This window comes from Lates calcarifer, linkage group LG15, assembly GCF_001640805.2.
Source record: "Lates calcarifer isolate ASB-BC8 linkage group LG15, TLL_Latcal_v3, whole genome shotgun sequence".
Classification (NCBI taxonomy): domain Eukaryota; kingdom Metazoa; phylum Chordata; class Actinopteri; family Centropomidae; genus Lates; species Lates calcarifer.
This window is the reverse complement of record NC_066847.1, coordinates 10,973,788-10,986,278: the sequence shown is the minus strand read 5'-3', so window position 1 is coordinate 10,986,278 and position 12,491 is coordinate 10,973,788. Positions and strand designations below refer to the sequence as shown.

The 12,491-nt window shown below is 40.6% G+C and overlaps 2 protein-coding genes across 2 annotated transcripts; one reads left to right on the top strand and one right to left on the bottom strand.

Moving 5' to 3' along the window:
• Positions 1-2,772: 2,772 nt before the first annotated feature.
• cdc42ep5 (CDC42 effector protein (Rho GTPase binding) 5) lies at positions 2,773-5,856 on the top strand. The gene is made up of 2 exons (XM_018682592.2): positions 2,773-3,024; positions 3,865-5,856. Exon 2 carries the CDS (start codon positions 3,867-3,869, stop codon positions 4,791-4,793), a length of 927 nt encoding a protein of 308 aa, XP_018538108.1. The 5' UTR covers positions 2,773-3,024; positions 3,865-3,866; the 3' UTR covers positions 4,794-5,856.
• A 495-nt stretch (positions 5,857-6,351) lies between these two features.
• On the bottom strand, positions 6,352-11,872 carry grwd1 (glutamate-rich WD repeat containing 1). Its single transcript, XM_018682591.2, has 7 exons — positions 11,597-11,872; positions 11,387-11,504; positions 9,653-9,815; positions 9,342-9,552; positions 8,448-8,593; positions 7,529-7,720; positions 6,352-6,991 (listed from the first exon to the last, which is right to left on the bottom strand). The coding sequence occupies exons 1-7, from the start codon at positions 11,817-11,819 to the stop codon at positions 6,683-6,685; spliced, it is 1,362 nt and encodes a 453-aa protein (XP_018538107.1). The 5' UTR covers positions 11,820-11,872; the 3' UTR covers positions 6,352-6,682.
• Between the last annotated feature and the right edge of the window lie 619 nt (positions 11,873-12,491).

Sequence of the window (12,491 nt, the reverse complement as noted above, 5' to 3'; positions counted from 1 at the left end):
TTACAGGCAGAACTTACGCCCGCCATCTGTCCCACCCCCTTCAAGATCCACCTATCACATGTTTAACTTTAAGTTTGAGTCAGATCCGTATACGGCTATTAGCCTGCCAATCATAACGAATGAGCCGCGATTGTAATGCCTGCGAGGCCAAACTTAGGGCAAAAATAATTCAATACTTTCTCAAGTTAGTGAGAAGGGAAGGAAACTTTACTACAGAGTATTCACAAGTAATATTTACATATCACCAAATCTGTGTAATCCCAGTTTATAATATTAATTTCAACGTCACTTTATGTTGCTGGTTCATATATTGACTGATCATATTTGGGAAACCTAGCAGCTATCATTTTACCCAACACTACAATATTTATTTGTACTTTTTTCTTAGGCATAATCACTCAGCTGCCTACATACATTTTCCCTCTACCTTCCTGGGAAGCATGCACAGCTGCAGGATGTGTGTGTGTGTGTGTGTGTGTGTGTGTGTGTGTATGTGTGTCACCGGGCGTGTGTAAATGCGTTAGCTACAGAGAGTGGAGTCATTTCCTGTCAGAGAGTCTCACACACTTTATCCCCAAAATTATTTGGAGGTCTCTATGGAGTGAGTCTCTGTGGAGTGCAAATGATATTTGCAACTGCTGTAAAGTTCATGAATGTGTATTTTGCTGGATGCCAATGAGAAACAGGGCTCACAATGTCCTTTTAAAGACATGTTCCACTGTGAACCATTCTCTTACCAAATTAAACAAACACTCATGTATTTCTTTCTTACATTTATTACACGCTGTAAAAGTGTGTAGCAAGGTCGCAGGCACAACCCTGAACAACCTTTCAGACTCATACAACGTCAGAATGCTGAGAAAAGCCCATTCTGTCCTGGCTGACCCAAGCCATCCTCTTTTTGAGCACATTAAGTTGCTCCCCTCTGGACACAGATTTGTGGTGCTGAGATGCAGGACTAATAGGTTTAAAAACTCTTTTATTCCTGCTGCTTTTGTCATCTTAAATATCTCTATGTAAGTCCTTGTTTATTTATTATGGTACTATTCCTTGTATGTTGTATATATATATATATGTGTGTTTTTTGTTTGTTTGTTTTTGTAAAACTGCTGGCAGTGAAACAAATTGCCCCTTGGGGATAATAAAGATTTCCTTGATCCTCGATCCCTACAATTCTATCTTTCAGGGGCACAGCTTCCAAATAAATAAAATACTGTATTAATTGTAATTTCCAGTCTATTTCTCACAGTGAATGAAATCATGCACCAACTGAATGAATAATTTGCTCCCATTGTTGTCTTGTCGGCTACATCATTGTACAAATATGTTGAGCATTTGTGACAAGATCTCACAAACAATGACTCACAACCCGGCACCATTGTATGAATACCTGGGGTCTGGTAATGCTTCTGTTTCCTTAACCCATGAGAGGAAGCTGGGTAACGTGCTCCTGAAAAGCATTTCTATTCCACTGCTGTTGTTGAAATCAAATTCAGGTTTTCTCCCGTGTTTTTCAAGAGAATTCTCGACTAACTGGATGTGTGAGTAAAAGAATTTGGGCTCAATTACGCACCAGACTGACACCCTTCAAAAATATGCTTTGGTCAACTAAGTGGGCTGACTTCACTGACTGCATTCCATGAAAGACAGCGTAATTGCAGCCAAGTTAAACCCCTCATAATAAATTCAGTGTGAACTAAAATTTGTTTGGTGTACTGGTGTCGCATTTAACTTAACCATAGCCTGAGAAAAGTCTTTAATATGTGACTTCAGCCCAGTGAGGCGACCACTGAGGTCAGGGTTCAATATTTTTATTCTTTCTGTGAATGCAGTGACTTCAGCAATATTGTGGGAGTGAAAACTTACATATATTTTAGGCTGATTGCAATATTTTTAAACTAATGTAGGCAGTTTTGAAACAGCATTTTCATTAAGTTGGTAGATATAACACAAATTTGTAATTTCCTTGGTAGTGTCCAGGAAAGAACTCCATAATAGTACTGAACAATAGCACTAAATTTGGGTTTATATATTGTTTCATATTCACAACAAATTCCATAACAAGACCAAAACCAGGAAGCCAAAGCCTGAAATTGTTAAAGAAAATTAAAAAGGAAAAAGCATAAGTCAGCCACATGAGAAATGCCCCTTCATTATCATTAAAACACAAACTGCAGTCTATTTTGAGTCAGATCTAAAAATGCTGTTAGGCTGCCCTAAATTCTCACCAGCACATCACGTGTGTGTTAATCCCCATCTGAAAATATTCCCCAACCAAAGTGCCGGGCCTAACTTCTGTTTGTGTTACAAACTGAAAACTACAATCAGCACCTGTTTAAAAGTTATGTTGGTTTTATAATAATATTTGAAGATTTACATCTTCAGAAGGAACTAAGGCACTTTGGATTGGGATTTGCTCACAGTAATAATAAAAAGTAATATCTCTGGCCTTATCATTTAAATGTAGAAAATTTAATGGAATAAATAAATACATTTAAAAAACTGAAACAACTCAAATACTTTATTAAAAACGTGTTTGTTGTGACAGGACTTTAACTCATGATCTCAGTGGCCTACTTCTACATCCTGCCCATTTTTCCATAATATCATAAAAATCTGTTTCAGCTTGAGTCTTTCCAGCTGGATGTTTACACACAAACTCTGATTCACATAAACTTCCAGTCATCTTCTCTGTGCTGTTGTTTAATTATTAAGCTCCGGCTCAACGATTACAACAGAAAGTAAAAATACTCGGTGGAAAGTTGACTGCTAGTCTCATTTATAATTTTACAATGTCTGGTAAAGTCGAGAGAGCACTTTGATCCAGCTCTCCCCCAATAACTGTCGCGTCACTTCCTCACCCCGTGCCCATCCCTTTGGAAGAAAAAGAAAATTCACACAGAGAAACGACGGCGAGAAAAAGAGCGAGGGAAAAGTCGAGAGGGGAAACGCGAGCAAAAAGCCAGATGAAAAAGCTGGATACTGAAGAGGTAGCCAAGCAAAGACCAGAACATACGTTTTAAAGTAAGTTTTCCACACTTTAAATGTTTTGGTGACGCTCACTCAGGTCAATTGATTAGCTTGAGTTTTACATTGATCCAAACGATCCTCTCGCTGCTTTGCCAATACGTGTTGCCCTCGCGTGATCTTCGCATAAGTTCTGAGTTACCTATATATTCAACTTATATAATGTACCATTTACTTTAATTATTATTGTAAAGTCTTGAGGGTTGGGGCTAGGCCTGTAAGCCCACTCCCCTCCCAGATCTAGCTCTCACACATACATACACAAACTTTGAGAATAACTTCTTAAAGTTGTATACTGATTTAAAGTGTATGATGCTGATAAATAAAAGAAAATGTCCTTAAAGTGGCTGAATCTGTGAATCATCATCAAATACACGGGGTAATGCTGGTTACCACCTACTGTAATAATTATTAATTAAAAATGTTGCCTTGTTGGCCTCAACAGGAATAGTTTTGTCGTGCTGACATCTAACTTTAATGCCCCTCAAGGTATCACAGCCCAGTAGTTTTGGGATTATAGATTTTATTTTTTTCGTTACAGTCTTGTTTTTGTCCACAAGCACCCCTGAGGCTAGAGAAAAGTATGTGCTAGCGTTGCATGTGTGTGCTTCAAGTACAAGTCTCAGCATGGCCTTCTCAGCTGCACCAGTGCCAAAATGCTCATTGGCTTCCCACAATATTGCACAACATGGTGAAGTTTTTACACTGCCCTGTCTTATCAGGAGGCTGGATTAGGGATCCAGTTTTTACTTGCTTTCTGCACATTTTTGTAAGTTATCTCATTTGCTCGGAGTGCTGCTTCCTTCATTCTCCCCCTTGTCCTCAATCTGTCTACAGCTATGCCACTCCACAAATCATCCCGGGCCCCTCGTCTGGACCCTACCATGATCTCGGCGCCACTGGGTGACTTTCGTCACACCATGCACATTGGAAGGGGAGGCGATGCCTTTGGAGACACCTCCTTCCTGTCCACCCTCGGTCCGAGTCCAGCCAGCCCCGACCTGGGGAGTCCAGGGATGATGCCAGCTGCTGATCCTGAGGTTGCAGTCAACCACAGTGATCTTCATACAGATGCTCCAGGAAGCCCACAGAACAATGAGCTTCAGCACTCTGAGTCAGTGTCTTCGTTCACCCTGGACCTGGACCTGGATCTGGGCCCATCAATGCTGGGAGACGTGTTAGGAGTGATGGACGGATTGGGGCTTGACTCCAATGAGGAGGATGCATTCAAAAGCAGCTCATCCTTGGTGGAAACAAAGCAGGGAAAGGGGGCCACGGAAATGTCCATGAACGTGCAGAACGAGCTGAACGGGAAGAACTTGGTTGGGCTGGATGGAGACCAGGTGGGAGACGGCAGGATACCAGATGGGAACGGGATCAAGCCAAAGGGGTTAAAACCAAAAGTGAGATTCAGCGACAAACGAGAGGAGATCATTCGCCAGGCATCGGAAGAGGAAGAGGGTCAAGGGTATGACTTCCAGGATGAGAATCAGCTGGTGTGTATGAGTCCAACGAGGAGTGAGAGCGAGAGGGGCGAGAGCCGAGTAGCAGGAGGTGAAACTGAGTTCACCAATCACAAAGTAGATTTGCCACCTAGTCCTGCCTCATCACATAGCTCAGAGTATGAAGGAGTCACTCCATTGGACAGGAGGAGGGTTGACAGCTGCCACTCAGAGACTGATTCAGACGAGGAGGAGGAGGAGGAGGAGGAAGCAGGAAGAGGCTACACATTTGAAGATGAGTTTGATGATGAAATTGGTCTATAGGGTATAGATATGGTTTTGCCACAGAAACACATCTTTGCTGTTGAGTAAATCCAGGATACTGTATTTTCCTTAACTCATCATTTCAGTATCATTTGAATGGGAGGCTTAAACAGAACATATCATAACGCAAACTGGATTTTTCCAAGACTCAGAGGTCTACAGTTAAGACGATGTTGCTCAACTGGAAAATACATTTTATGTTTTATCTACAAGGGTAACAGATATGCCAAAGACTGCCATTTTGATCAGAAAAAGCAAAATGTCATTTGGGTTATTACAGTGAAAAGTTTGTAGCACTTTGATTTATTTCATTCACCTGGAAGCTTTGCTATGAAACTGAAGCTCAGTGGAAAGTTTGATTCAGGCTAAATGAATGATGCTTGTATTGGTAATTTTTGTCCTATATTTGCTTTAAAAAAATCTAAAGCACACACAACAGGCGTTGTGTTTACTGAGCTTTATGTTATAGTGCCTTAAAGGGAGCTGTTCTTATTATTATTGTACCCTGTGCTATACCAATGTCTTATTAGTTATTTTTCATAGTGCATGTTTATTACAGTCTCCATGTCTTCTCTTGATGTTTAATTCATTTGAAAAGCTTTACAAAAGGTCCCCAGAGACACTGTCAGAAAATAAAGATATCCTGTGTATTATGAATTACTGTGAATTTGTCACATTCCTAATCTGACACTGTTTCTCTGGTTTAGACCGAATCAAATCTGTTCTCAGAGTACAGTTATTTTGTATGTTTTCATACCTACCATAGTTTCTCTGGGCTGTGGGGCTGGACTGATACTAAAACACTAAGACAATCATGGGATTTAAAGGTCATATTGTAAATCAGGACCATGTTGATGTTTATTTCTGTACATGCTTTTTGCTTGTATAATGCTTGTTTTTTTTTTTTTTTTTTTAAAAAAGTGTTTTATTCCATAATGCTGTAAAAGGGAGAGAGGTCATTATGCTCATCTGTTGGAAATGCTGGTTTAAAGACGTTAACCTGTGGTTTCATAAGGATTACAGTGAAAACAATAAAACTATTATTGGGAATTTATAATAATCACCAGCCTTGGCTGTGACTTTTCTTTGACTTCAGGGCAAGTATTCTCTATTCAGTGTGAATAAATAAGATCCCAAGACCTCCAACGTGTTCACAATTACTCCGTTAATTATACAGTGTGGTGTATTAACTGGCTGCCATTTTATTTTAGTGAACTCGTACTGTAACATTTACACTCTTTACAGAACCCTAAAATATTCCTGCAGTATGAAAAACTATCTGTGGCATTTATGCTAATAACTACTTTATGCTAATATCACTGTTAAATTTGTTGCATTTTATAGATGCAAAAACCGGTGCAACATAAAACCTGTCGCTGATGATGCAAAATGATGATGAACAATTGTCTGAAATCTCAATTTACTGCGCCCTCTATTGTGTGGACACTCAATGTATGTAGCAGATTTTTAAGTACAGACATAATTCAGTGCTTTTCTTCATAAGTAAAATAAAAACAGAGCAGCCTACCCTCTACCCCTCAGGTAAAAACAAGAGAACTGTGGTTTTAAACATTTTATTTAAGCATGCACTAAGGAATGCCTAAAATAGTTAACACATCTGTAAAACATACAGACTGAAAGTTCAATGGTAAAGATTATAACACTATGTGGCGCCTACACTGGCAAATAAATGTTAAAAAGAACAATTATCACCTACACAACTAAGTTATGTACAATATTACAAGCTCCTTAAAGATGAATATTTGGATTTATTGCTTACTGCACACACACATTAAATGTATGTCATACATGTAAATGCAAAACCATCTGTTTTTCTCTCAAACACACACACACACACACACACACACACACACACACACACACACACACTACACAGATATTGTCCTGAACACATTGTATCCTGACAGAGCCGTGGAGATCATCACACCAGGTATCTGTGGGTGCCAGTGAATCTCCTTAATCTCTGACTGACCCTGGTGCAGGAACAGCAGCTGAGGGGGTAAGTCTTTCACCCCCTCCACCCTGGCGCCCACGTCACATGACTCCACGGACAGATCCCACTGGCTGATGATGTCATCCGCTCCCGAGGCGGCGAACACGCTCGAGTCCACGGGGTTCCACTCCACCGAAGTGATGGGGGCGCTGTGCTGCTTGAAGTTTGCCACGGGCCGCCCGCTCTACAGGTACAAGGTGGAACAAGACAGGTGAGGTGTGACAGCTGTTCATCACAAACAACATCAGGCTACAAAAAAATAACACTGGTTTATGAATCTGTGTTTTTCAGAAGTTGCTCTGGGAGTATTTCAAAGTGATAATTTAACATTTATCTCTAACTCTTGGTGAAAAAGCAAGTAAATGTGTTTCCCAATGTCAAACTATTCCTTTGAAGGCAAAATAAAAATGGATTCCTGTATTGGGAGGGAGGACACAACTGCAATAATAACACTATTGTGTCACAGGTAAAAGACGCAATAATTATTAGTTAGGTGGGGTTGCCAGACTGCAAAGGTGTGAGATTATCTAATGGTGTAATAGCACAAACCCTTAACAGTGATTCCTTTGTGGCAGGATTTCGACTGTGGTGATGCATACTAACCAAACAGTAACTTCCTCACTCCGTATCATATATCAAACCAGTAAAACTCACAGCTGTATCATGGTCACCTGACTGATCTTGGTGAATGATTTTAGGTAAGTTACTGTTGGTTTTTTACCTTAAACTGTCGCAGGTCCCAGACTTTCAGCAGCCCATCGTCCCCTCCTGACAGCAGGAATGGTTCGCTCCTGTTCCAGCTGATCACATTGATGTCCGATGAGTGTGCTTCATTGGCTGAGAGCATCGAATTGGGCGGTGCACGGATGTCCCAGATGCGAATAGACTGATCCACTGAACAAGATGCAAAAACCTATCGGCAAAAGAGAAAGCACAGACTCTGAGATTTGATCTTTAGATTAAATATTAACAAAACAAAGACTAACAGGTCTTAACTGGTCTTCCCACAAACAAAGAACTTGACTGTATTTCTTATTCACTTGTGGTTTTGTCTTCTTAGTTTCTCAGGAGGAGTGTGTCTACGAGACAGGGACACAGTGCACACACCACTTACTAAGGTAGAAGCAAAATATCAACAACAGACTGTAGCGTACACATCCACATACTACAACCTAGTTCATGACTTGTTAAGCGTAGCAGCCACAAACACACATAAATTGCATATTTTAGTCTGACAATCTTTGTTGCAACACTAGTGCATAGCGACAGCTGGTGTTTTTAAAGTAAACATAGTTCATACCAATCACTCATTTCTCTCACCACACCTTTTTCTTCAGTACAAATACCTGTAAAGCATTGCTGAGCTGGTGAGCTCAGTTTGACATTATTAATCCCCATGGAGAAATTCATCCTCTGCATTTGAGGCCAGCAGTGCAAACAGATAACACGTGTGTCAAATCTACACGCATGTCTAATACTTAGCATGCACAGCTTTTTTGGTTTGGGAGGAAACCCAGACGAACTCAGGAGAGGTTTCAATCAGACCTAGTGATTGGTTAACACTGTTGATCTGAGGCAACAGTGTTAACCGCTATAACAGTCTACCTCAGTCTCACCCACTACTTCTACTTCAAACGTACGGTAGCTTCAGTAGGAGACCACTGCAGATCCTCCACAGACTTGCTGTGGGAGCTGAAAGGTCGTTGGTCAATCTGCCATGAGGTCCCTCCCTCCCGTGGTTCCCACACATGGATGTTCTTTTTGCAGTCTCCACTGATAAGACGACCTGTTGATAAAAGTTAAACAGTTAACAATTAACATCTATGCTGGTACACATTTCTCATTAATCTGAATTTTTACTACTGCAGTATGACCTATCTATATGTTCAAGACGACATCTGATAAAGTTTAGGTTGAAATATTTGATTCCATTTCAATTTTACATTGTATTGATCTGCACACTATTCTGACGAGGTCCCCACTCCTGTAACGTGTATACATCACACATTATTGCCAACCATCTTGCAAAGCACAGAATGATGTTTTTACTCTTCTTTACGAATGTTTTGTTTTCTGTTCTGTTTCATATTTAGCAGAATGAGGTTTCAATCAAGTTGGTAGAAAGCTGGGCCCCGAAGTAAATGATTTGATGTGGATCCAAGGGTTTAAACAATGTTTGTTATTCCTAAATTAGACAGCTGCCTGCAGATAAGCATCTCATTCACTAGCTATAACAACGAGCAAACGTGGAGCTTGAGGAAAGGACACAGTGATTTGGTTGTTTCTGGCATTAAAAAGCTGCAGTTGGGAAATTGTAACAGAAATTTCAGATGTTGAGGTGACAGAGGGAGAGACAGAGAAAATGATACTTTACATTTAGCACAGGCTGATCCTGTCATGTCTGTCATGTCACACATTACAAAGTAGATGAGGTGCAGTTGGGGACATGTTTACACTCACAGTACACATCACACTGTGGTCACCTGAGGTTAGGTTTGTCTGTAAATTTCACTGCAGGTTAAAGATTAACTTACCAGGAACTGTAGGTGACCAATCAATTGCAAAGCCTTCAGTCATGTGTCCTGAGAAACTGAAGAGAGCTGTGGCTTCCTTCTGCTGTTTGATGAACGCTTCCATGGCAGCAGAGTTGTGAACGGCCTCCAGCTGAGGTCGGAGGTCAAATATTTCTACTTGTCCCTTCTCTGACCAGACAGCAGCCAGTGACTGCTCTCCACGCTGGGTCACCTGAAGACAAAGAAACAAAATCAGTGAGTGGGAAACAGGAAAATTAAAAGTCTCTGATATTGAAAAGCTAATGGTTTCGTTTCTGAAAATATTCACATACTCTGACTCTGTTAATGCCTCCATAGTGAGGCATCATGGCCAGCTCCATTTGTGGCTTCTTATCTTCATCCTCTTCATCGTCATCACTTTCTTCATCACTGCTCTCTTCCCCCTCTTTTTCTTTCTCTGTTCCGTGAAGGTTGTACATGCGCATGACAAGAAGTCTGCAAGAAAAGTAAGCAGATGTCTTAAAGTGGATGTGGATAACAAATTACCCTACACTCTCATTACATTATGTGGGGGTGGTGTATAGCCTGGAAAGTTCATATTTAAGTGTATACAAAAGATAGCAAACTACTTTAAGAGATAAGTATCTAAAACCATCTGTTATCAGCATTCAGGCATTTAGTATGAAAGCAAATATTATAAACATTAACCGCTAACTGATCCTTTAAGTTTCCACTGAAAGGAAAATTCCCAACTCTTTTCATGGCTCGATGTGGATGATGTGTCAAAACATAACTGAAACTGTGCAGCAGCAACAGCAGAAAAAAAAGAAAGAAAGAAAAAAAGAAAAAACAGCTCTATTGTGAATTCCAGCTCGATGAGTTTTAAAGTATGCTCTTAGAGAGAAAGATGGCAGATGGAAGCTCATGACAGAGAAGTCAAACCAAGCACTTATTACACTGAGCAGTGAGAGAATAACTACCAATCAATTAATTAATGATTAAGAGAAAATAAAAAACAACAACACTGTGCCTCTAATTATCAGAAGAAACTGGAAGAATTGATTATAGAGGGCACACCAGAGTTTACAGCAGCTATAGTACTGTAAAAAAATATTGTCTGCTACAAATATTTTATTTCATCTTGTCCAGAGTTGGGCCCTTTCCAATTAAATTTGAAATGAAAATACAAAGAAGGAAAAGAAAAACAATATGTGGTCAATTTACTCAAGTACTATGCTATTTTGGAGTATTTGAACCTTACTTATTAATACTACTTAAAGTATTTCTGCCGCTAAATACTTGTATTTCATTAGTGGCTCTAAGCAAGTTTTAAAAATAGTGTGTTTGCACTGGAAAAGTAACTAAAATAAAGTGTACTCAAATCATCCAGAGTGTACACTGAAGGTGCTTTCATGTTGAAACAGAGCTATTGTAATTATGAATTTCCAGCTTGTAAACTTTTCATGTCAACATCCAAGTTGTAATTATGACTGGTATTTTTTTCTGAATAAATCCGACTTGATATTTAATGAAACCAAAGTGCTTGAACATCAAACAAATGTGGATTAAACCCAAATTGGACAAAATAGAATAATCTAAGATCAATAATAATACTGGCTGAACACTAAAGACCAGTCTAAAATCATTCAAGTAAAACCACTCAATGCAATAAAATGCCCCCTGGGGCTATTACATACCATACTATATGTATGTATTATATAGACTATTAGTGCTGATGCATTAATGTAAAAGCAGGGGTTTTCTGTTGTAGTCATTTTGGATTCATTGTTTCAACCCCACTTGTTTAAACTGACAGGTAGTTAATAACAAAACATCATATTGTGAAAGCTGTTGGTGTGTTTTTATGCAGTAATGTCAATCTGTAAAGTGAGTAAAGCTGTCAGATAAATGAGATAAAACAGAAATACTAAAGTACAAGTACCTCATATTTGCAGGAGTTCAATTTCACCTCTGACACTTTGATAATAAACTCACTGATGTCAGCTGACAGCAGCAGTCACTTTAAACGTGTATGAAGTGTGTGTTTTCTGCAGGAGTGCACCGACCTGTTGCTCAGAGCTGTGTCCGCCTGTGTGCCCGCACAGAGCAGCATGGACAGAGGGAACTGTTCCCTGCCTTCTCCATCTCCGTCTCTCAGGACGTCGAAGCTCAGACACGGAGCACCTAAACACAAACACACAAAAACACAAAGCTGACTTCAACCTGTGACTATCTGCCCCGACAGACCAGATATAACTTGTGCGGGCTCAGCTTGCCTGTTTGACACTCGTGGTACATGCGGTACGCGGAGCGATCCATCTCCAGCTCCTCTCCCGGCTGAAGCGGCTCGATCCCGGGCACGTACACTTTCCTCTCCCCGTCTCCGTCCGCTCCTTCCTCCTCCATCTCTACCCCTTCGTCGTCGTCGCTGCCGGCTTCGTCCATCTCGTCCATTTCGCCTCCTTCCTCGGCAAACGTGTCTTCATCGGGGGCAGACATATTGGCAGAGGCAGAGTTTGCTTACTTCCGGTGTGGAGAGCAGCCACGTGGTTTAAACACCCTGCACTGTCACTCCTCCCATGCTGCCTCTCTCTCTCCCTCTCTCTCTGTCTCTCTCTCTCCCTGTCTCGTCCCCCATTTACGGGAATTCAGCTGGCCCGCCTGGCGTTTGTCTCCCTGCTGCCAGGAAAGATCTGACTTGCAAATATTTGTCTCGGAAACTGGCAAACTGTTTTACCTAAACATTCATTTTATATCATGGGAGTTGAGTTTATGTTGAGAGGGTCGTCTCCCGTCTCCCCGGAGAGCAACATTTGTCAAAGAAATTGACAAATGTGACATGACCACCCCCATGCCCTGAGTGAGATGTGATTATTGAATTCATTTCATGTAAATGTAACACCTACTGGCAGACACCCTGGAACTGACACTGGGGTCAGTAGACCCTGTATGACTGTTGGAAACCAAGCAGCCTCCCAGCATCTGAGGTATTTAAGTATCTAAGTATTTGCCAGTAACAGGTACTCAGAAATAGAAAAACGCACGTACTAAAGAAAACTTACTAATTTTGTCCTCTAGCACTGTGATTATCTAACTCCTTGTAATTGGCATTCATGCTGTATTACGTTTGTCCCATTCCTCAAAGTTATGACAGAAATTCTGTGGAAAAAA